Below are 23,944 nucleotides of genomic sequence, written 5' to 3'. Positions count from 1 at the left end.
TCGCTCAAATAAAATTCAATATGATCAAATCATAGAAAATGTAAAAAAAAAAAAAAAAAATACACAAAAAAGGAGCTTGAATTTTTTTTATAGATATACAGAAATTTTAAATCGAAAAAACAGAAAAAACAGAAAAATTTGAAAGGAATACAGTAAAAATGAAAATAAAATTTAGTAAAAAATTATATACTAAAATAAATTATTTAAGTAAAACAAACGACAAATGTAATTTGATAAACTGGCTTCATATGCCAAATATTTCAAATTCAGCAAAGAAAAAACAATAGTGTATTCAAGACGTTTCGGCAGTATTATACCCCATAATTGTATTACTATCATGAAATCTTTAACGTTTTTCATTGTAATTTATTTACTAAAATCATTGTAATTTATTGTGTAAACACAACCTATAAAAAACAGTCATCTATATAAAAAATACAATATGACCAAAAAAACAATTAATTGAAGTGAAAAATAAATAAATACAGCAGAACAAAGACTAAACATACTATAGTGTATTTCAGAAATTTCGACAGTATTTTTTATTGCAGTATTTACTACTCGTCTTAACAATGTTCATGTCGAAGTTTCCGCCACTAAAAAAAATTGCCATTCATAAAATTTCAGGTTCGAAAAATCTCAAAGTTTTCACTTCATTAAAAATGTCAAGTTGTTAACGCTAGTTCCTCAGAAGTTTGAGTTAGTAAGTTGCAATTTGAAGATACATAATTTGAAGTTTTGTGATAATAGCCTGATAACTCAAACTTCTGATTACCAAGAAAATGTTTTGTTTCGTTATTTTTCTGCCAGTGGCTTAAACAATCATCCATACAGTGGAAGAATAAAATGGTGGGAGCTGCAGTTACACACATTCACCTATGAGGGGCAAACTTGTGTTCCAGCTATTCGTGGAGTCTACCACTATAGAAGCAAGAGAAGAAGAAGTCTCCCGCCCCATCCGCCTGTTGGTTTTAAACCGAGGCGGGACGGTGCTCGGTTCACTACGGTCCGCGGATTTCAGGCAGGAGTGTCGGTTTACTGTAAAACCCGTTGCCAACATGGTGAGGACAAAAGCCGATAGTGTGCCCGGATCATACAGAAAAGGTACGGCAACAAGTTAAAGGCATTCAATCAGGATTTAGGTCTTTAAAGCTTGTTTGTACAAGAACACGTCTGTTTTGTAAGGTAGTCTGGCGGGCAGGCGGCGCAGAGCCAAAGCTGGTAAAATCATACAAATGTAGTCTCGAAGAAGAGTAGTTAACGTATTATATTTATTTTTTACACTAAAATAATTGAAAGAAAACTGTCAGCTGCAGTTTGTGTGTAAATCCACCGCACGGCTTCCTAAAATCAGCCTCCCGCCAACACGGAGGCTGGTCTGCTGCCTTCTCGGGTTCTCCGGGAGAGGCGAAGATATTTAAATTAAAACATTTAATTGTCGTTTTATCATCTGAGTCAAACGTTCTAGCTTAATGTTCTCATTCATCTCACGAGGTGTCATCTTTAATGACCCTTTCCTAAAGTTTGTACGACGTTTACTGCAAACTGGCGCCAGTTTTGAGCGCCGCGGTGCGTCTTTGTGCGCACGCCTCACAAAAGTCCATTCGCATATTAAATAATTAACGCGTCTCTCTTTACCATAGATACCACGCGTGTTACCGTCCATAATGGATGCATGTTTATTAAGTTCTGGGACCTTCTGGTGAATTTGGCTTACATTTTTTCCAACACCCAACGGATAAGAATTAAAATTCCGACCCGCTCTGCTTCCTTAAAGACCCAGTTTAAATAGCAGTGAACGGCTCTCATTCACTCTGCAGCTATTTTAGGTTTTTAACAAGCTTTCTTTGAACTTTTATTTAACATTCTGCAAATGACACTTTACTCTCTTTACGTTTGTTTGGCTCAGCTTTGGTCCTCGGTGAACTTCTACTGGTTTCTTACTGGATCCTTCATAATCAGCTGGTTTCATGCATTTCATTTGCAGCTGTTGCAGCTTCTGCCCCCCGGAAGTCTCTGGGTGCCAGTTCATCCAACGCCGCCTCCAGCAGCCAGTCCCCCACACCTGGTCAGTCCTAGTTTCACTACACACACACACACACACACACACTTCACGTACTGAGGCTGCTGTGATTGTTGTAACTTGCAGCAAAGAACAAATACGCCGGTGGGAACCCCGTGTGTCCTCGTCCCACCCCGACCTGGCAGAAGGGCATCGGGGACTTTTTTGGCGGTCCCCCCAGGAAGGTGGAGAAGGAGAACAGGCGGCCCCAGGAGGTGGAGGATGATGAAGAGGCCGGAGGCAGCGGGATGTCAAAAGCCAGCAGGAAGTATGTGTTGTGCTTTATTTTAAACCTCTTCAGGGAACTTGCGTCCCACCTCCCAAACTCCTTTTAAAACACACACAAAATGAGAGATGAAGCTCAGCCGAGGTTTGCTGCTGTGTGATGAGCCGTTAGTTTCACCTCAGATTATTTCAGTGTGGAGCTGTACCTGCTGCTGTGACACGTGGGCCAGGCTAGTTTGATCCGCTAAAACACGAGCTGCGTGCTGGTGAGATGACGGGGAAAACATTTGAATGAATGCTGTATGAAACTAAGGCCGGTGTCAACGGGAGCTGATGCTTTCCCATACCCAAAGAGCGTGATCCAGAGTTTGGATCGGCATGAAGCTTTATATGATCACTTATGGATCAGGAACCTCTGTGTTCAGTCACCCATCAGAGGCCGGTGTCTGAGGGTTCACCGGAAACCTTCAGCAGAGTCTGCAGCTATCAAATGTAAAAACGCAGAGATGGAGTGCTTTTATTTTGAAAAATGAAAGCATTTTAACTCTGCGGGTTTGTTTTAAAAATTATATTCCCTCATGGTCATTGAGTTAAAGCAAACGACATCAAGTGGTACCAGGAAACTCAAAGTCCAGTTTATTAACACTGTAGCCATGCTTCTCAGCTGATTTTTGTCTCAAAAACACCTCAAATACAGCAGCTGACGATAAATCAAATCGTTGCTTTTATAGCTTCAGACTCACCTGTCTGGACTGATCGCAGCTCCTTGTAGGTCTTGAAAGTCATTAAAAGTTAAAAACTGATATTAAATAGTTTTAAATCGATCAAAAGTGAGACAGTTTGGTTCAAACATGGCTGAGTAACTGATTGCTGGATGGATGATGCTAAAATCTGAGGAGAGGCCTCAAACTCGCCGCTGACGCCGCTCAACTGAGTGACAGATTTTATTTATTCAGGACGTGGCGTTTATGTTCCAGCGCCCTGTGGGAAGTTTGACGCTGATCAGTTTGGTTTTTGTCCGCAGAGCCCGGCCGCTGCCCGCTGAGGATGAGGACGACGACTGAAGCCTGGATCAGTCCGACTGCTGATGTACATCTGTATATAAATTCTGCTCAATTCACGCTGTATAGTTCAATGTTTTTTACGTACAGAATGTCTGTTTGAGATCATCTGGATTTTGTCTTTTTTACTAATAAAACTTGACTAAAAACAAACATGGCCGTCTTTGGATGAGGACACTGACTCAAACAGTCCAAAACTGAGCTTTTATTTATGCTGTCAAGATACAGATCAATGCTCCTGATTAATCAGTTTGATTAATGAAATCAGATTCCTACAAAACCAGAACAAACTTTAAACACAGCTCTTCTTTGTCTCCTCTTCATCACTGTTCGTGATTGAAGCCGAGGAACGATCAGCGTTCTCAGGTTAACGGCGCAAGGACTGTGAGTCCGTCCATGTCCAGCTCCACAGAGTGGACGCTGAAGTCTCCCAGACCCTGAAACACACCAGAAACCATCAAAACAGGACAATGGTCAGGAATTACTCTGCTCCACCAGAGCAGCTTAGCATGATTCACAGTTTGGAATAATCCTCCTGTATCACACGCCAGCCCCTTAGAAAACAAGACAATTTAGCTCCTCCCACCTTAAGCTTTCTTCTTCTGATTAGACCCCTCTCTGTGACATCATCCACACTGAGCTCATTATAAACTTTGTTTTACATTAGCAGCTCTGACATGTTTTGAACTAAAGATTTTAAACCTGAGTTAAGCTTTAAAACTAATGACGGTTTATTTGAGGCCCCAGTGGGTTGTGAAGTCATCTTTCCTGACTAAAGGTCAAAGGTCAACTGCTTTTGTTAAAGCTTTGCTGAATAACCCGTACCATCTCCTGTAAAGAAAACCTGTGAATGTGTGTTTATTAAAGCTGAGCGACATCAAACGGAGACATGTTGGACTCGCTGCTCCGCCGTGTGGTTCAAAGTGGTATTACATGAATGTACAGCGTAGCGCTGACTCAGGTATTTATGTTTGTTCTATTCATAGAATAGAATAAATTTGACCTCTGACCCTGACCAATTCTTACCGGCATGTTGTTGAGGATCTGCAGCACCGCCTCCCGCTGTCGGGGCTCTCGAGTCAGCAAGTAAAGGAAGCCGCCGCCACCGGCCCCGGCCAGACTCTGGCCCAGGACCAGCGGCCTCAGGGCCTCCATCATAGCGCGCACTGACGCTGGCTCGCAGCCCGGGGCCATCAGCTTCTTCTGCTGCCATGAGCGGTCCAGACACTCCCCCAGCCTGGACAGAGAACCTGTAGAGGAAGTGGTCATTTAGCCTTTCTGAAACCCACTGACGTTGGGCACACTGCATTCTGGGAAATGTAGGAAATGTCCCACTGAAGCGTCTCACCGTCCACGCAGGCCCGAGCGCACTCCTCTGAATTACACACCAGCTGCTGGGCGTTCTGCACCATCGACGGCAGGCGGCTGTACCAGCTGCGGACCACATCCTGCAGGACACACATCATCATCACCATCTTCATCTCAGCAGCTTTATTCCAACCCTGAAGGCTTTCTGTTACTCGGAGTCGCTCTGCTTGTTTTTACCTTGACGAGTTTCACTTTTCTCCTCTTTTACTTCATGAATCGACTTTTGTTTTTAACATGAAAGAGGAGCTGAGAGTGGAGCAGACAGAAAGAAAGGAGAGCCCACTCCAACAGATCCACCTCCACCCTCGCCTGCACCTCCACCCTCGCCTGCACCTCCACCCTCGCCTGCACCTCCACCCTCGCCTGCACTTCCACCCCCCTCAGGAGAGAGATGTGCAGACTCCAGGCAAAGCTGCTGCCCCTGATGGCTCCGCCTTCAGAGATTCTGGAGACAGGAAACCTCAACCCGCCATCTGAAGCTGCTGCAGTTTGTCTACCAGCCCTGTATCAGTGTGGAGGATGCCACCACCACCATCATCATCATCATTGTGATGTCCGATCAGTCCTGGGAACAAAGACGTGCAGCCAGACAACCCGACAGGTGGACCGCAGTCTGAGCAGCACAGGTGATTTCCAGCCTCCAGGTACATGCAGGATGATTACAGGAGGGTGGAGGACAGATGTGAGCTTAACCATCCTACGGCCCCCTCTCTCCCCCGTCAGTGCACGTCGTGGTGCTGCCAGTGTTTTTTAAGCAGCAGAATTAAGGAGCGTGCTTGTACACAGAGAGCGTCTCATTGGTCGATCCTGAAAGCACCCACCTGCAGCAGATTTCGGGCCAGCCGGGTCTTCCCGGTGTAGACCAGCAGGAGGTGCTGCTCCAGAGCAAGCGAGAACTCCTCAGGAAGACTGAGACGCTCCACCTGCACCTGCAGGGGGAGGGATGCTCTGGATCGACCCACCTTTACTCCGCCTACCAGACCGCCCACCTGATCCTGCCAGCCTCCACCTGCAGCAGGAGGAGGAGGATGAGAAGGAGCAGGAGAAGGTGTTTAGTGATGAAGGGCGTGACAAACCTGTGGTAAGAATCTGCTCCAGGTACAAAACGGCGTGGATCAGGGAGTCCGTGTCGTAGGTTCGCCTGGTACACCTGTACACCGCGGCCAACAGCGCCCCCGCCAGGATGCTGCTGGTACCTGCAGAAAGAGGACCAATCAAAGTGCTGAACTCCTCCATCACCTACAAGCTCTGTTTCCTGTTTCTCACCCAATCCCGATCCCGTCGGCAGCTCCGACCAGCTGTGGAGCTCCACCCCTCCTCCCCACCGCTCCATCAGCTGATGCCCCAGAGGATGCTGGGAGGTCAGGGACACCAGCCCACTACAGACACACACCGCCTTCAGCAGCGCTCCTGTAACACACAGACACACAGTCAGCTTCCCACTTCCTTCCTGTCGTCCCAGTTTAGCCGGTAAACGATGTACCGGGAGCGTGAGGCTGACTGTAATCCGTCAGGTCATCCAGGCTGTCGCACGCCGTCTCCGTGGAAATCCCACTGCTCCGCCCTCCAATGTAGCTGACCAGCAGGAGGCGGGGCTCGGAGATGCGACGTGCTCTAGCACCAATAGGACGCTTCCCGTCGACCTTCACAGCGACGTTTGTGACGGAGCCCCCGTGCTCGAATGCGATTGGTGGAGTGTCACTCCAGCCGCCTGAAACACAGATACAGGGTCAGCGTCTAAAGGACCAACTGCCCCTGAATGCACCATGAACCTTTATCCAATAACCTGCTAAATCCAGCCGAGCTGGACACTCCACTTCCTGCCACTGTCCAAGGGGCTGGACTTTGCCCTGTCCAATGGAGATGAATCTCTGAGATGACATCACAGCCTTCCGCAACAGCACCTGTCCGGCGCCTTCGTAGTGCCGTGCCGCCCGCACCAGCAGATCAGGCCTGTAGGAGGCAGCGACACCCAAGGCGTTTACCATCGTTATATCAGCCAGACCATGTGACACAAACAGTGCAGCGCCCACCTGCTGAGCCAGCGCTGCCGCTGCACGGTGAGTGCGTGGACTCCGCCCCTCAGGTCACCCTCCTCCAACATGGCGTAGGCGGAGCTCCAGGCTTCATTAGCCGCTGGCCCGCTCCTCAGACCTCCCTGCCCGCCGGCCATGCACACCAACACGTCCGCGATGCAGGAGAGACAGCGGGCAGCCACGCCCAGATCTGCTCCGAGCTCCGCCCCCTGCTCATTGCTCCCTGCAGCGACTGAAAACAAACTAAAATTACCAAAAGAACCTCAGCAAGTTTCCTGAAACTGGCCAATCAGAAAACGTATTTGATACACAGAAGGAGGAGCCAAAACTGCCTGTTTTTATGGTCCAATCATAGAGGAGCGGACACTCACTGCTGTCCAGAGCTTCCAGCAGCGCCCCCTGCTGGCCTCCCAGCACAGCGGCCCTGAAGCAAGGCAGCAGGCAGACGTCCGAGCGCCCCCTCAGGGCGTCGGCCACACGCCGCCTTCCCACCAGGAACAGCAGCTCCTCCCTTCGCTGTAGCTCCGTCTCCTGGTGGGTGAGCAACAGCACCTCCTTCAAAGAAAGCCTCCACGCCTCCCTCCACCCTCCCAGGCAGCCGCCCCCCCCCAGCAGCCAGGCCACGCCTCCCTCTAGACCCACAGCACCTCCTCTGGGGTGGAGGACTGGGAAGAGGCGAGCCTCCAGGAGGGAGCGCCGTTCTCCTCGAACCCACAGCTCCTCCGACCTGAGGACACGCACAGAGACACAACCACACATGTGACATTTGTGGAGGTCAGGAGGTCAACGATGTCATTAATATGACTAACATACTGACATAAAATCCAGAAGATGCGCATGTCTCAGCTCAAACTACATCAAACAGATGGAAGTTTAATTGTTTCTGAACTAAAACCTGAAGCTGTGCAGCCGAGGACACGGCGTGAGGAGGAGGAGGAGGGAAAGATGAAGCACATCTGGTCTTTTACCTCCACAGTTCCTTCTTGATTAGACTAATCAATCATATTTTTGTATTTTTTAATTCTTTTATTTTTTATAAATCTCAGCATTTCCTGTTTGTATTTCCAATTAATTTCCAGTGTTGAACATAAATAACATAAATTATGAATTTTTTAATGAGGCTTTTATTGTGAAGTTCTTCATATTCAGGAGAACTTTTTATTTCACTTAAATTCAGTTTCATTTACATAACACCAAATCACAACCATAGTCCCCCCCACTGCCGGACACTGGCGCCACCAGTAGGCAGCGGGGGAAGTGTCTTGCCCAAGGACACAACGACCGAGACTGTCCAAGCCGGGGTTCGAACCGGCAACCTTCCAATTACAAGGCGAACTCCAACTCTTGAGCCACGATCGCCCCACATTTTAAGATAAAGAACGGCTCGGGGGGGTCTTACTCTATTCCTGTCCTGCTGTAGAAGTTGTTCCACGTCTGGTTGAGGAAGGAAGCGCTGCTGTCGTCAGAGGAGATCTGAGGAAGAGGAGGAGACATCAGATAACACTGGAACGCCACATACGCCCTGAGGAGGCGGCGGCGCAGGAGAATATAAAGATCTCCTGTGTTTTACCTCCAGGTCGTCGTGCGCTCCCATCACCGTGTAGACGTACAGCTGCAGCTCCCCCAGCTCAATGCGATGTCCCTGGATGATGATGTCACTGCTGAGAGGGAGGAGCCGGACACTTGGTGAGGTCGACAGCTCGAGACCCGACAGCAGACAGCCTGTTGGGACGTCCAGAGGACCCTGACGGTCAGACGGTGGACATGTTGACACGTTGTCTCCATAAAAACACTGACTTCCTGCTTCTGATCTAACATCATGTCTGGAGAAACACGCAGTGTGGAAATACTCTGCTCAGCTCTCAGAGTGCAGTCAGAATACAGTCTGGGTCTGAAACTCCTCCCCACCTGTAGGTGGCAGTGTTGCACCACTGCTCCTGCAGCCACGGAAACGGCTCCCTCCAAAACGCTATTGATCACCCGACCTCCTTCGCTCAACACGTCCTCGTTCTGATGAAACAGGAAGTGGAGTTAAACGCTTGTTGATTGATCAATAATGGAGGCCTGACCTCTGGTGGCCACAACATGAACTGCAGTCATCGCTGAGCTTGCGTGACATTTGTCTCACTAAATGAACCCTCCGTGAATTTTCCGCTGATGATCAAATGTGGAAATAAGCTGTCGTCCTTCAGTCAGAAATCATCCCACGTCACGTATGGAGGGTCGAGAGAATAAACAATTCAAAATATGAAGTCGTTTTATTTTGAAAACTTATTATTATTTTGCAGTTCAGAGAGATCCTAGATAATATCCTGATGGAGTGGCAGAGCCTCCGCTGGGAAGTCTTTGGACACCGGGTATCCCAGAATGCATTTCAAATTAAGTCACAGGTGCATATGTACTGTCCCTTTAAATAAAAACATTAAAAGAAAAGCTTTGAAAGACGTTTGGGACACACAGCAGGACAGAGAACGTGACATAATTCATCAAACTGTAAAATAACTGTTTTTACAAAACTTCGTAACGTAGTTTAATTAATTAACGACACATTTAAGCAATTAACATATAAAAATAAAATTTTGACAACAAAGGGAAGCTGGAGTCGGGGAAGCGCTCAGTTTCTCACATGACCACAAAAACAAGCACCAATTACACAATACACACAATAAACTGTACATAAAGGATGGAGGCAGGAACAATCACCTGGATATGCGAGAGCGTGTTTCTCCCCGTCCAATCGCGGCTCAGTCGGTTGACATGCGCCTTCCCAGACAGAGTCAGGTAGTCGTAGCGACCGCCGGGGACGTACACTGTGAAACGAGGACATGTCAGCAGGCAACGGCGGCATAAAGAAAGAGCGAACGGAGGAGGCGGAGAAACTGACCCAGACTCAGCGGAGCTCCTCTCAGGATCCTCCACAGCTCCGCCCTGCCGCGCCTCAGCACCGCCCCCTGCAGCCCGACCGCTGAACTGCAGCCGGCTCGCTCCTCGCTCACAAACTGATCCCAAGTCAGATCCGAGCAGAGACACTTTAACACGTCCAGGAAGAGAGACACCTGAGGAGGAACCACGGCGAGGAGTCGCATCAGCATCCACCAGGAAACAACTCGGGAATCTTATCGCTCCAGCTCGTGCCGCTGCTTTTAAATATGGACGACAGGACGTGAAATTACAGCCGGCCATCTGTCGGAGCGGGTAACTCTGTAACGTCTCGTCGTGTGAGGGCCCCATCGTCACGCGTGATGGATCTGAACTTTCTACGGTTAGATGTCTAGTAGCCATGACGATGACTGCGACTCAGACGACAAACAAAAGTCGTTACAAAAAGACCAACATCGTCTCCACGGTGATTCACGCCGCTCAGTGTCGATGTTTCAAACCAGGGGCCTTTCTCAATATGCGTACTTGCGTTCTCGTGTACTCGTGATACGTCATCATTCGGAGACCAAGTACTGTTCCAATTCGAAGTACGCATCAAGCCGAGAACGCAAAAAAGTCCCGGATGTGTTCTCGCTCCGCCCGTTTTATCGAGCATGCATCGGTGCTGACTTGTGTGGACTTGGTACAGCTAAATATCCCAGAATGCATTTCGTCCAAAACTCAAACGCTGCAATGGCGAACGAGCGGGGCTAAAAACTTTTAAATATTACTCTTTCTGGGTCACAAAATAAACCTTTAAGTTCTTTTCAAGTGAGAATGTAGCTGTGTAAACTTTGAATATCTGCTCGATTTATCAGGATATCATATATTTCCAAACGAGCTCCGACGTTTTCGGAGACGTCTGTGACCCGCCAGCTCCATAGCAGACAGCGAGGTCGAGGATTATTACAGCCGGCGAGAGCAGCGGACTCCAGGCACATCGTTTTCAACCCCCCCGCGGTCTTTTCGCTACTCAGGTTAAACAAACCCCAGCAGCTGTCTATTGTATTGAGTGTCCACTAAAATAAAAATAAAAGCGTTCTAACATCTCACCTGCTTGTTTTTATTAAGGTATGTACACGTATGTACATGTACACTATTTTTATTAATAGAGATTTCACTACTGAGGTTAAACATGATATATGAGTCACTTAGATCACTTCTAAATGTTAATGTTTGGTTTATTTCAGTGTTTTATTTGTTCCTGAGTAAACCGGTTTGGCTGTGATTAAAGTTAAGCTTCATAACATATTACTCACAGTTAAATTAAGGACGGCAGTAAAAACTCCGGACCTGTGACATCATCAAGTACGCTGGTGTTCCAATTGTACAAATCACGAGTCCGTGCTCGCGTACTTGAGAATTGAGAAAGGGCCCGGGATTATGATCTCGGGTAAACGAGTACAGGTCAGAGGTCATGTTAGTCCTGTGGGCGGGACTCAAAATCAGCATCGTAACTCAAACTTTAGATGTTTTGTTAAAACTCATTTATTTAGTGAAAGGATTTTTTTTACTTTATCATAATTTTTATTGGAAATTGTGACTTTTTTAAAATTACAAATCATTTCATTTTTACACACATATATAATATTTTGATCTATTTTTTGTAGATCACATCAATGCTTGGGTTTTGGACTTTCTTAGTTTCATGTATCATATATTTGGGGCTTAATTTCATATATTTAATTTATTTTAATCCAAAAAACATTTTTTCTTTCCACAACTTCAGCAACTTTCTCATATTTATCTTTTTTTTCCACTTGAAATTCTGATCCTTCATCATGACATCTCCAAGTCTTAGTTCTCATCCAGACTAACTTCCCTGGATGACAAATACACGTACCTGGAGGGGCGGAGCTCCAGAGTCCAGCCCCAGGTAAGTGCAGCCGTCCAGAGGCGGCGTGACGTGAGTCTGCAGTAACTTCTCAGACACGGACCTGCTGAAGAAGACCGGACCCGACACCTGCAGACACACAAACCAACATCTGCAGAGTGATTATTCAACACAAAGGCTCAAAATGATAACAAAATCACAATTATATTAAAATGATTAAAAGTATAAAATGATCAGTCTTAAAGGATTCAGAGAATCTGTCAGTGACTTTGTGTTTCAGTTTGAGCCTAAATGGCTTTTAATCAAAAGGTGTGTTTAATTTGATCTAGAAGACGCACCAGAGGCACTTTCCCATCAGGCATTGCAGCGCGCTGGATCTGCTCTTTGGTTCCTCGGTAGATGATGTCTCTGACTCGTCCCTGACGGAAAACAACATTTAAATATTAAAAAGAGAAGAGGCGAGCACGTGGATAAAAGCTGTGAATGAACTAAGTGAGCACCTGTGAGTCGGACAGGTAGACCCCATGATTGGCTGCATAGGTGATGTCACCAGGTAACGCCAAAACCCGAACACCTGAGAATCCGTCCCAGGACAAACCTGACCAACACGAAAGCGTGACGAGGAGGAGGAGGGGGATGGTTCGATTAAATTCATGACGTTTCCAGGATCACCGGGGCTTCGACCCTCTCACTTACCAAAGTCAGGAGGGACGGCGAGGATCATGTCGGTGCTGCAGACCCAAACACCGGGAGGAGAACCGGGACAGATCTGAACGAAAACACGACAGTGTTCAGCGAGTCAAGGCAAACTGAAGTGGCCCCGACGCACAGCCCTGCAGCATCCCACGTTTAAAGGGTCTTTCTGGGGACGGCGTGGAAGCTCACCTGGTTGCTGAGGCGGTCCAGCAGCAGATCCAGACAGCAGAATGGAGCCTGGACCTTCTGATCGGGCTTCTCTTCGGGAAGCCAGCAGAACGCTCGGCTGCAGGAGCTCCAGGGAAAGTCCCGACCCTGAGGACCGATCGGAAAAATCAGCCGCGGCACAGAAACATCAGAGAGGCGCTGCTGTCTGACTCACCGTGTGGAGGATGAGGATGTAAGCGTCATCCAGGACGTCGGCAGTCACCACCTGAGAGAAAAACAGGTGATCGCATAAAGGACATGTGACAGTTTGTCTCCTGTTAGTGGGAGGAGCTAAAGCAGCATGTTTCAGACTGAGGCACAGCTAAGACCAAGGAGGATTATTCTAAACTGAGAATCACGCAGAGAGAAATGATCCGAGCAGATCATGTGCTTTCTAGTTCAGAACAACGGGCACATCTTTGGGTTCTCTGGTTTTTGCAGGGTCTCTAAGGATCAGGTGAAGGAGAGCGGCTGAGGACTCACTGTGTGCCCGGCTCTGCTGCTCAGGTGCTCCGCGGCCACCAGCAGAGCGTTCAGCGTTGCCCCGCCGCTGCCCAGCGGCTCCTGGCGGTCCCTGACGGTCAAAACCAACGCACCTGCAGAGAGGACGCCCCGCTGCTGCCTCAGCTCCAGTTCTGATGGACACACAAAAGTAGAAGTGAGATCATAACAAAGCCAAACTCGCACTGCAAGCAGGAACATTTCCAAAACAAACCTCTTTGGTCTATAAACTGAGAGGGTGTTGCATGAGTTTAGAGCAAACAGCTGCAGCTCAGTGGCTCTACTGCAGCTCAGATTTATCCAACACAGCTCGGACGCTGCTGTTGGAAAGTTTAGATCAGCTGACTGAGATCAATGCACTATCGTTGAACTATGACCAACCTAATTTTAGGATATTTGGCAACAGGAAAAAAGAACATTTTATGTATGGCAATAAATCATCAGCGACAAAGTCACTGTGTGTTCCTAATAAACTGGCACTATCAGTGTCCACCAGCGCTGACTAACAGGGGCCAGAGCAGGCGACATTTCCTTCAGGATTGATAAAGTGTTTCTGATTTTGATTCTGGTTGAGGGAAATTTAAAACTGCTGGCTAAGGGTAAACGTAAATTCAGTAAAATCATAATTCACGTCGGCAGTAATGACACCCGGTTACGCCAATCGGAGGTCACTAAAATCAATATTGAATCGGTGTGTAACTTTGCCAAAACAATGTCGGACTCTGTAGTTTTCTCTGGTCCCCTCCCCAATCAGACCAGGAGTGACATGTTTAGCCGCATGTTCTCCTTAAATTACTGGCTGTCTGAGTGGTGTCCCAGAAACGATGTGGGCTTCATAGATAATTGGCAAACCTTCTGGAGGAAACCTGGTCTTGTTAGGAGAGATGGCATCCATCCCACTTTGGATGGAGCAGCTCTCATTTCTAGAAATATCGACAAATTTATTAAACCCCTCAAAACATGACTATCCAGAGTTGGGACCAGGAAGCAGAGTTGCAGTCTTACACGCCTCTCTGCAGCTTCTCTCCTCCTGCTACCCCCCCAAAAACCCATCTCCATAGAGACTGTGTCTGCTTCCAAAAAGACAAAAAACAAACTAAAAACCAGCAACAAACAACTTAAACATTTACAAAGAAAGAACAATACAGTATCCACATCTGAACCAAAGAGTAAAACAGTGAAATGTGGATTATTAAATATTAGGTCTCTCTCCTCCAAGTCTCTGTTAGTACACGACTTAATAATTGATCAACAAATTGATTTACTCTGCCTTACAGAAACCTGGTTGCAGCAGGATGATTATGTTAGCTTAAATGAATCAACACCCCCGAGTCATTCTAACTACCAGAAATCTCGAAGCACAGGTCGAGGGGGCGGTGTGGCAGCAATTTTTCACACCAGTCTATTAATTAATGAAAGACCAAGACAGACTTTTAATTCATTTGAAAGCCTGATGCTTAACATTGTCCACCCCAGCTGTGAAACTCAGAAACCAGTCTTACTTGTTATCATCTATCGTCCACCTGGGCCTTACACAGAGTTTCTGTCTGATTTCTCAGACTTTATATCTGATTTAGTTCTGAGCTCAGATAAAATAATTATTGTGGGTGATTTTAACATCCATGTTGATGCTAAAAATGACAGCCTCAACATGGCATTTAATCTGTTGTTAGACTCAATTGGTTTCTCTCAAAATGTAAAAGAACCCACCCACCACTTTAATCACACTCTAGATCTTGTTTTAACATATGGCATAGAAACTGAACATTTAACAGTGTTTCCTGAAAACCCTCTCCTGTCTGATCATTTCTTGATAACATTTACATTTACAATAATTGATTACGCAGCAGTGGAGAGTGGACTTTATCAAAGTAGATGTCTTTCTGAAAGCGCTGTAACTAAGTTTAAGAATATAATCCAGCCACTGTTATCATCGTCAATGCCCTGTACCAACACAGAGCAGAGCAGCTATCTGAACGCTACCCCAACAGAGGTCGATTATCTTGTTAATAATTTCACCTCCTCACTACGTACGACTCTGGATACTGTAGCTCCAGTGAAAACTAAGGCCTCTAATCAGAAGTACCTGACCCCGTGGTATAATTCTCAAACACGTACCCTAAAGCAGATGACTCGTAATCTGGAGAGGAAATGGCGTGTCACAAATTTAGAGGATCATCATTTAGCCTGGAGAAATAGTTTGTTGCTTTATAAGAAAGCCCTCCGCAAAGCCAGAACAGCTTACTACTCATCACTAATTGAAGAAAATAAGAACAACCCCAGGTTTCTCTTCAGCACTGTAGCCAGGCTGACAAAAAGTCAGAGCTCTTTTGAGCCAACCATCCCTTTAACGTTAACTAGTGATGACTTCATGAACTTCTTCACAAATAAAATTTTTATCATTAGAGAAAAAATTACCAATAATCATCCCACAGATGTAATATTATCTACAGCTACTCTTAGTACCATTGATGTTAAGTTAGACTCTTTTTCTCCAATCGATCTTTCTGAGTTAACTTCAATAATTACTTCCTCCAAACCATCAACGTGTCTTTTAGACCCCATTCCTACAAAACTGCTCAAAGAAGTCCTGCCATTAATTAATTCTTCGACCTTATATATGATCAACCTATCTCTAATAATCGGCTATGTACCACAGGCCTTCAAGGTGGCTGCAGTTAAACCTTTACTCAAAAAGCCATCTCTAGACCCAGCAGTCTTAGCTAATTATAGGCCAATCTCCAACCTTCCTTTCATATCAAAAATCCTTGAAAGAGTAGTTGTCAAACAGCTAACAGATCATCTGCAGAGGAATGGTTTATTTGAAGAGTTTCAGTCAGGTTTCAGAGTTCATCACAGCACAGAAACAGCTTTAGTGAAGGTTACAAATGATCTTCTTATGGCCTCTGACAGTGGACTCATCTCTGTGCTTGTCCTGCTAGACCTCAGTGCAGCATTCGATACTGTTGACCATAATATCCTATTAGAGCGATTAGAACATGCTGTAGGTATTACAGGTATTGCACTGCAGTGGTTTGTATCATATCTATCTAATAGACTCCAATTTGTGCATGTAAATGGAGAGTCCTCTTCACACACTGAGGTTAATTATGGAGTTCCACAGGGTTCAGTGCTAGGACCAATTCTGTTTACATTATACATGCTTCCCCTAGGCAGCATCATTAGAAGACATAGCATACATTTTCACTGCTATGCAGATGACACCCAGCTCTATCTGTCCATGAAGCCAGATAACACACACCAATTAGTTAAACTGCAGGAATGTCTTAAAGACATAAAGACTTGGATGGCCGCTAACTTTCTGCTTCTTAATTCAGATAAAACTGAGGTCATTGTACTCGGCGCTGAAAAGCTTAGAAATATGGTGTCTAAGCAGATTCTTCCTCTGGATGGCATTACCTTGGCCTCCAGTAACATTGTGAGGAACCTTGGAGTCATTTTTGACCAGGATATGTCCTTCAACGCACATATTAAACAAATATGTAAGACTGCGTTCTTCCATTTGTGCAACATCTCTAAAGTTAGTCCTAATAAACTGGCCTCATCAGTGTCCACCAGCGCCCCCTCAGGCCGCTCGGTGTAACTCAAGCTCAAAGACAATGTACTGCGCGCATGCGCCTCACCTCTCTGGAACGCGTAAACGCTGTCTTTATGCTGGCACGTCAGCACCACCACGGTCCACCGGAACCCGCAGCTCTCCGACATCCTCACACGGTCACAGCTAACCCGGGCTAACCCAGGCTACCACAGCAGCTACTGCACGGCTCACTGCCGCCGGAGGGGCGGGGCTAGCCAGACCTGTCCCGGTTAAACAGGTGTCCGTGAAGGATCACCTGAGGCTGAAACGTCTGAAGCGGCTTTTATGTTACAGGCACAGGTCAACCCTGCGAGAGTATCTGAGGAGTTGGTCTCACTAAAACACCCGTTTCCTCTCTGCGACCGCCATCTGCAATTCTGCGCTGTTTGACCGCCCGGGCTTCCGTAGGCAGCAACCTGTAGCGCTTGGTTTCAACACTGGAACCTCCCGGTGCGGCGGTTATTTTTAATGATACAGGCAATGGAAGTTGAAAGAAAAAAAAACAAAAACCCCACTAGTGTATGTATAATATTTCAAAGAAAAAAAAGTAAAACTTGGAGTAAAGGAAACACTTTAAACCGCGGGACACCCCGGAGTAAAAACCGAGCACCCGTTTTAATCCAAACCCTCTAAACAATTTAAGATATCAAAAGATATAAAAAACACTCAAAAATGAACACTGAAGTTTGTTATTATTGTATTTAATAAATGCAAATTAAGATTTACATACAAAGAACACAAACATTAAAAATACTGTAAAAACAAACAAAAACAGTTTTCTGACTAACGTCTCGTCCACAGTTTATTCATTCAGTGATTATCTGGGACTGCTCACTTTTATTCCCAAGTTTAAATAAAGAGCTGAAACATCACATTTATGAGCCATGACTTCGACCCACACCTCCGTCTCCGCTGAGCCAGCAGAGGTGGAGGCAGGCGGCTGCTGCAGTTCTCGGGGATAAACGTCAGGAAGACAGCAGCAGTGGTTTGAATGCCCCGAGCCCGCCGTCCAAGGAGCATCCAGACCTGCAGGTTTGGGGGCCCTCAGTCTCCACCCACCTGCCCCACCCAGACTCCACACTTTACACACACTGTTGCTGTGGTAACAGGACACATGTGACAGTGGAATAAGTCAAATCGTATCGATGTTTCTGCTCAGTTTGAACTCCTAAATGTCGAACTTCTCCTCGCAGATGCAGTGCCCGTTCTCCTCGTAGTCCTCCCGCATCACCACCATCTCGTCATAGTCGGGGTTATGAGCCAGCAGCTTCCCGCCCTCCCAGGCGTAACAGACGGGACTGCGAGACACAAACACGGCGTTAAAGTCTCCACGTTTACTCATCTCTAACGCCACTTCGTGAAGATTTTGAGGCTCTGAGGATGAGGAGCACTTACTTCGCAGGAAACACGACAGACACGGGCAGGTGGACGGGGACCAGCGCCCGCAGCTCCGCCTCCAGCCGCTCTCTGAAGCCGGGAAACAGCGTGTTCCCTCCGGTCAGCACGACGTTCCGGTAGAAGTGCGGCTGCATCTCTGAGGACAGATTCACACGTTTAATTAAACGCTGAGCTGCTGTTCCTCACAGCGCCACCCGCAGGCCGTCTTTAAAAGTGTCAGAGACTTTTTTATTTACCTGTAACATTCAGTTTTTATTGGTCTGCAGCTTTAAAACACAAACGAGATTCTGCTTCATGACAGAAAGATGATGAGTCGTACATCTACACCTGATTTATTTTGAGATTTTACGCTTTATTTTGATTCTTATTGGACAGCGGCAGTGACGACGGACAGGAAGCTGAACGTCTGGTGGTTTAATTAAATATACTTTTACATGATTACATTACTGTATAATTAAATGATTTTATTTATTAACATTATTACTAAGTTGTAAGGTGGAAGAGAGCAGGAGCAACAGGCTGGAATCGAACCGTCTCCATGATCAAAGTAAACTTGCATGAAGTCGTCTCCTCGTCTCTGCTGCTGTAAACTCAGAAAAAGGCTCTGATGGGTTTTCTTCTCTAAGCTCACAGAATCTGTTTCATTCATAAATCTGTGTTTCGTGACCCCGGCACGCCGCCGTGGATCAGCCACTCACCTTCAGGCAGCGACTCCACCGAGTGGACGATGGCCTCTGGGATTCCCATCTCCTGGATCCCGATGTCGGACGGGTGGAAGAGCATCTCGGGGACGGCGAAGCGCTCGTTGGCCAGCCTCAGGATCTGCTCTCCTGTTTTGTACTTCCCACTGAAGACCATCTCCTCACGGGGCTGGTGAGCAGAAACAGCAGAGAGCCATGAACGTGTCACTCACACACTCACACTGAAGATGCTGCCAACATGAGGACGAAGCCACGTGACGGGATCACAGCGACACGTCCTCACTGACGGCGCGTTAACACGAGCTGAGGCGCTCTCACCTTGCAGAAGCCTTTCTTAATGGAGCTGAAATCTGGAAGCACGTAATCCCTCATCACCGTGTTCTCCTCGCCCTTGGCCCTGACAAACCACAGCAGGTGTCCAGTTAACCAGCAGCTGCTGCGCATTTACACTCTGACACAGGGACTCACAATCCAGCTGTTAACGTACGACTTGTTTATATTTGTGGTCATGTGATAAAACACTGAAAGCATCACACTGAGTCCCACATCAGGACATGAAGCTCAGGCTGAAGCTGCTTACTGGGCGATCTCCATGTCCTTGTAGAACTGCTGCGAGACGTAGCACACGTCCTCCTTCACCTGGTTGATCACGTGAGTCTCGTCCATCACGTGCAGCTGACTGTAAAAACAAACAGGAATCATTTTACTTTTTATTTAATTCTTTAAATGTGAACGAGTGAGACGAGCTTCCTGTTACGGCTGCAGCTGGACCGTCATCAGCTAAAGAGTCACCTGAACACTGAACACCTGTTCAGAGGAGGACTGCTGAGTCAGAACCAGAGGCAGCGACGGACACCACGAGCATCGCAGAAATACAAGTTACTCAGATCTGTCCCCACTGAGGTCTGGGAGAGACCCAGACTGTCCCCCTCAGATGACAGGAAACTGTTAGGATGTTCAGGATCAAGCCTGCTGTGGACTGGGATCTGCTGGAACACCAGTGTCACTTCCACAGTGAAGCCAGTCTCACATCTCCACGGACCAAGAAAGAAGCTCCTGCTCCAAAATCAACGAGCTCAACTGAAATCTGCAGCTGCTCACGTGGACGAGCCAAACGGCGTCTGGAGAAACGTTTGATGGTCAGACGAGACAAAGATGGAGCTGATTGGAGGAGCAAAGCTGAGGCTTTCAACCCTGAGAACACTGCAGCTGTGACGCATGGCGGTGGTAGCATCACGCTCTGGGCCGTGGTTCTGGAGTGATGAAGGAGGACGGACTCCAAAATCATCAATTACACCTCAGATCAGCAGCTGGACGGTGAAACGTGGACACAGTCGGGTGTTCCAGCAGGACAAAGATCCCAAACACACATCAGAACTGGTTTTGGATAAAGCAGCTTAGCATGAAGCTGCAGAACAGACGAGAAGCTACAACTTCAACCCTGCTGAAAATTAGTTTAAAGGCAGGAAACCAACCAGCATGAACTCTAGCTTGATGTTAACACACACACACGTGCAAACACACACAGTGTGGATCAGAGAAAATTGAAAATAAATTCACACCTGTGTTTATCTGTGTCACAATTATTCCACCCGAGAAAAAGAACAGCTCCATAAAAGCCCAGAGTTCCTCCGGCCGAGGTGCCGGCGTCACAACGACTCACCGATACGAGATGATCTCCTTCAGGTGATTGGTCAGCAGCTTCCCTCCCACGTTGATCCTAAAAGGAGAAACAGGCATCAGGTTGCTGCTGTTGGTGTTATCGCTGCTGCGTCTGCATCGTCACGTCATCTAACCTGCGGATGCCCTCCTTCATTTTCCTGCTGCGGCAGTAGGGGGCGATGTGGGTGAAGGAGAACCCGGTGTCCACCACCATGCAGCAGAGCTCGGAGGGGTTTGTGTGGAAGTAGTGATGAGCACTAAGAGAGCCGGCTGGAGGAACAAAGTGGGAAATCGTTCAAAGAAAGCTTCCCTGATTGCCCGAAATCAGCAGCTCAGTTTTACCATTTTTCACAGTTTACGAGCACCACTCTCACTAAAACGAGACGCCAGGCTTTTATTCTGAAAGTAACAGGAAATCTAACAGGATGAACTCACCGTTGATCCTGAGTGCCGACTGGAACTGGTACTCCTCAAACAGGATCTCGTTCATGGACTCTTGAATGGAGGTGAAGTTGAAGTAGGGCTCGGTGATGACGACGCTCGTGTCTGCAAAATCCACCTGCACCCAGAAAACAGGGTCAGCCTCCACCACAGGAGGAGCTCAGGCAAACACAGCGATGAGGGGTGGAGTCACCTTAAACATCTCCTTTCCAAACAGGTGGTCCCACACCTTCCTCTGGACGTCCCAGTTCACCAGGTAACCCTGAAGAGAGAAACGGTGGAAATGAGACAGTCTGACGTCAGGCTGAAGCTGCTTCACCCTCACGTGACTTCACCTTCTGGAAGGGGAGGATGTAGAAGAGCCCCGAAGGATCTTTGATCTCATCCAGCTGGTTTGCAGTGAAGGTTTTTAACCTGGACGTCTTTGAGCGAAACTGGCAGTTTGGGATGACGCTGAGAGGGACAGAGAGAAGGTCCACGTCAGGGCCGCTCATTATTCTACCAACTACACGATTTTTTATTCTCATACATTTGCTCATTTTTACTCTTTTTTTAAATGTTTTTATTGCAACTGTTTCCCTTCATAAATTTGACAGTTTGTTTCATTCCACCCACCAAATTTGCAAAAGTTCATTGAAACATTTTCATGTTTTTTCTTATAAATCTGCTTATCTTGTAAATGTGACCATTTTTTCTCTTAGATATGTACAAATTTATATTTTTCTCAATTCTCTCGTGGATTATAGCTTCAGTGTGTTGTGTCTTCGCCATCATGTACAGCTGGATGCAAAAGTTCGAGTAAATTCTTATTGATTTTGTTTTGCGTGAAGCACACTGGAAAAATAAGCCTCCCCTAAGAGTTAACTTAATAAAAAAAAAACCTATTATAAATGTATAACACCCTTAGCTGTTTTACATCTATAAGACGAATTTCAGTTGGACTTTGAGAGTTTATATTTGGTCTATAAAGAAAAAAATAAGAAAGCGTTTTTAATGAAATACATTTTATTCCTTAAACTGAGAGATTTTAAATAGAATCTGACGTGAGTGTTTGACTTCTTTTACACAGAGGTTAGGTCGCTTAAAGTCTAAATTATTTTTACGCCTCTTCAGTTTAATTATTATTATTTTAATTAGCCGCAACGTTAGCTGTCATGCTAACATCTCACCTGACTTTCTCCTGGCTGTATCCGATCTTCGCCGTGTACGCTCCGTTATCCAAAACTAATGTCGCCATTTCAGAGGCGGAACTGCTCACATTAAATGCATTTATAAACTCAGATTAATCCGGAAATAAACAAAAACAAAACGCATTTCACATTTTCAGCGAGAATCCGCCATTAGAACTTTACGAACTCCTTCGGCCAATCAAATTTGTCGTCCTCTCGGTTTGTGGCGGATGGACAGCCAATCAGATCTTCACATCTTAGCCTTTACGCTTCTTTGCAGCTCGACCAGCCAATCAGAAACAATGTTTTTGACTGTGCTTTAGAAAAGTGTTCGGGTGGAAACAGCATCTTGCTTTTGTTCCGCCTCCTTTGTTTCGTTAACTTTTAGTCTCTTTTGCCCTTCAGAGTGGAATTAAATGACATTAATCGGAAGTTATAAACAAAATAACCGCCCAAATACGACTTTTCCTTTAAACTAAGTGCATTTAGTTAATTATTGTCTTTCAGCATAATGTTGATGTAATTTATTTGAATATTTACATTTCATGCCACTATGGAGGCTTGGGACACACGACACGGGAGCTCCAGTTTTTCACTCCAACTTTAGTCACCTCCATACATCAACTGAGCATATCGCGCCCAAACACAACAAGAACCCCTCCTCCAAACTTGGGTGTGAGTGGAACCATGTAGTGGGTCGCCACACCACATTTTTTAATGTTTCTAAAATCTGCAGAAAAATCTTTTTCTTCTTCTTTTGCTTTCAGCTGCTCCCTTTAGTTTTCTCAGAGGACCATCTCCTCCTGTTCCAGCATCCTCCTCTGTCACTATATCCATGAACCTTCTCTGAGGTCTTTCTCTTTCCCTCCTGCCTGCCAGCTCCATCGTCATCATTCTCTGTCTAATACAGGGGTTTCAAAGTCACAGCCCGTATACTGACATGAAGAAATATATTTGAGGATTTGTTTGTTGTCGAGTGAAATGTTAAAATGAGTTTTTTAAAAAGCCAAAAATGATTGAATATGAAGGCAAAATGAGAGAGCACAAACATGCTGTTAGTTCAGAGTCACAAACTCATGTGTTTGTTTGGTGGTTCAACAAAAGGCTTCAGTTGGTTTAAGAGGAAAAATAAATCTGAATTCACGTTTGCAGTTTTGTCTTGTTATACAATATTTGAAATTTAAACAAACAAAACATTTTAGAAAATATTTCTGGTTTTGTTTGTTTTGTACTACTTGCACACTGAACTGGCCGTCCAATGAGACGACAGCGGCCCACAGCTCATTTCACTCTGACACCCCTGCTCTAATATCTCCATCCTGTGCAGCTCAGCCTCAGCTCTCCTCGTTGACCCGAGCAATTTAAACTCTTCTTTCATTCCTCTCCTCCTCAGAGCACGCCTCCACCCACACAGGCTCTCCTACGCCTGCTCTCAGAGACTCCTGCCTGACCTCATCTGTCTCGAACAGGAGGGGGCTCAGAGCTTCAACCCATCTGTCCTGCACCACCCTTCCATACCTCCAACATAAAAACACAGTTCCTCTCACTGAAACACACCCGAGCTGTTCACGTCTTTCACCCTTTGCCCACAGAGGTTAAACGAATGCTGGCGATCACACTGAACCGTCAACTTTTCACACTCCAGCTGTCATGCAAACATAAAACACAACAAACATGTCTGCAGGTGCGTCGAGCCGGCAGGTAGGCGGGCACTGCCTCGCTGCTTTATGCTCCTGAATATTTAAACCATCACCTGGCAGTGGATCTTTATTCTGTGCAGTAATAAAATGATTTCATGCAGAAAAGACAAACTGGGGACAAACAGCTTCTTCAGACTGTTAACAAACACACACACACACACACACACACGTTTATTGTGTTTGCATCCATAATTCTGTTGTACGCACAAAGTGCTTTTCTATTGTTTCCTGAAATGAAACAGCAGAAAATGAGGAGCCTGATTCTTTTTCTCCTGCTTCAATCCTCAGAATGAAATCTTTGTCGTCCACGTGTGAGGACAGGACGCTCTGATGACTGCGCTCAGCTTCACTCACCTTTTTACAGGT

The 23,944-nt window shown here is 46.3% G+C and overlaps 3 protein-coding genes across 3 annotated transcripts; 1 reads left to right on the top strand and 2 right to left on the bottom strand.

Moving 5' to 3' along the window:
• The first annotated feature begins 955 nt into the window (after positions 1-955).
• Positions 956-3,501, top strand: pclaf (PCNA clamp associated factor). Its single transcript, XM_006807888.3, has 4 exons — positions 956-1,104; positions 1,988-2,068; positions 2,150-2,330; positions 3,312-3,501. The coding sequence occupies exons 1-4, from the start codon at positions 1,059-1,061 to the stop codon at positions 3,349-3,351; spliced, it is 348 nt and encodes a 115-aa protein (XP_006807951.2). The 5' UTR covers positions 956-1,058; the 3' UTR covers positions 3,352-3,501.
• Positions 3,502-3,538: 37 nt separating this feature from the next.
• fcsk (fucose kinase) lies at positions 3,539-16,878 on the bottom strand. Its single transcript, XM_087844280.1, has 23 exons — positions 16,554-16,878; positions 12,892-13,043; positions 12,584-12,634; positions 12,391-12,516; positions 12,202-12,274; positions 12,006-12,103; positions 11,844-11,924; positions 11,515-11,634; positions 9,637-9,808; positions 9,456-9,562; positions 8,661-8,762; positions 8,323-8,496; positions 8,152-8,225; positions 7,124-7,479; positions 6,750-6,984; positions 6,503-6,669; positions 6,200-6,427; positions 5,983-6,126; positions 5,793-5,912; positions 5,538-5,725; positions 4,697-4,796; positions 4,375-4,598; positions 3,539-3,785 (listed from the first exon to the last, which is right to left on the bottom strand). Exons 1-23 carry the CDS (start codon positions 16,633-16,635, stop codon positions 3,711-3,713), a joined length of 3,249 nt encoding a protein of 1,082 aa, XP_087700406.1. The 5' UTR covers positions 16,636-16,878; the 3' UTR covers positions 3,539-3,710.
• A 364-nt stretch (positions 16,879-17,242) lies between these two features.
• On the bottom strand, positions 17,243-22,077 carry actr6 (actin related protein 6). The gene is made up of 11 exons (XM_087844279.1): positions 21,879-22,077; positions 21,045-21,162; positions 20,903-20,971; positions 20,704-20,827; positions 20,403-20,538; positions 20,270-20,326; positions 19,187-19,285; positions 18,925-19,003; positions 18,604-18,775; positions 17,903-18,041; positions 17,243-17,805 (listed from the first exon to the last, which is right to left on the bottom strand). The coding sequence occupies exons 1-11, from the start codon at positions 21,944-21,946 to the stop codon at positions 17,676-17,678; spliced, it is 1,191 nt and encodes a 396-aa protein (XP_087700405.1). The 5' UTR covers positions 21,947-22,077; the 3' UTR covers positions 17,243-17,675.
• Between the last annotated feature and the right edge of the window lie 1,867 nt (positions 22,078-23,944).

This window comes from Neolamprologus brichardi, chromosome 7, assembly GCF_056152115.1.
Source record: "Neolamprologus brichardi isolate AB-2024 chromosome 7, ASM5615211v1, whole genome shotgun sequence".
Classification (NCBI taxonomy): domain Eukaryota; kingdom Metazoa; phylum Chordata; class Actinopteri; order Cichliformes; family Cichlidae; genus Neolamprologus; species Neolamprologus brichardi.
Note: the sequence above shows the minus strand (reverse complement) of the source record. Positions and strands in the feature narration are given on the sequence as shown.

What these genes read in the sequence shown, in the direction of transcription:
- actr6 (XM_087844279.1), bottom strand. Translation starts at nt 21,946, where the DNA reads ATGGCGACATTAGTTTTGGATAACGGAGCGTACACGGCGAAGATCGGA. An exon ending in TACAGCCAGGAGAAAGTCAG is followed by an intron (nt 21,163 to 21,878) that starts GTGAGATGTTAG and finishes TGTCCCTCTCAG; the next exon opens with CGTCATCCCAAACTGCCAGT. An exon ending in TTGGAAAGGAGATGTTTAAG is followed by an intron (nt 20,828 to 20,902) that starts GTGACTCCACCC and finishes TTCTGGGTGCAG; the next exon opens with GTGGATTTTGCAGACACGAG.
- pclaf (XM_006807888.3), top strand. Translation starts at nt 1,059, where the DNA reads ATGGTGAGGACAAAAGCCGATAGTGTGCCCGGATCATACAGAAAAG. An exon ending in GCCCGGATCATACAGAAAAG is followed by an intron (nt 1,105 to 1,987) that starts GTACGGCAACAA and finishes TTTCATTTGCAG; the next exon opens with CTGTTGCAGCTTCTGCCCCC. An exon ending in ATGTCAAAAGCCAGCAGGAA is followed by an intron (nt 2,331 to 3,311) that starts GTATGTGTTGTG and finishes TTTTGTCCGCAG; the next exon opens with AGCCCGGCCGCTGCCCGCTG.
- fcsk (XM_087844280.1), bottom strand. Translation starts at nt 16,635, where the DNA reads ATGTCGGAGAGCTGCGGGTTCCGGTGGACCGTGGTGGTGCTGACGTGC. An exon ending in CGCTCGGGCCTGCGTGGACG is followed by an intron (nt 4,599 to 4,696) that starts GTGAGACGCTTC and finishes CTTCCTCTACAG; the next exon opens with GTTCTCTGTCCAGGCTGGGG. An exon ending in AGATCCTCAACAACATGCCG is followed by an intron (nt 3,786 to 4,374) that starts GTAAGAATTGGT and finishes GGTGTGTTTCAG; the next exon opens with GGTCTGGGAGACTTCAGCGT.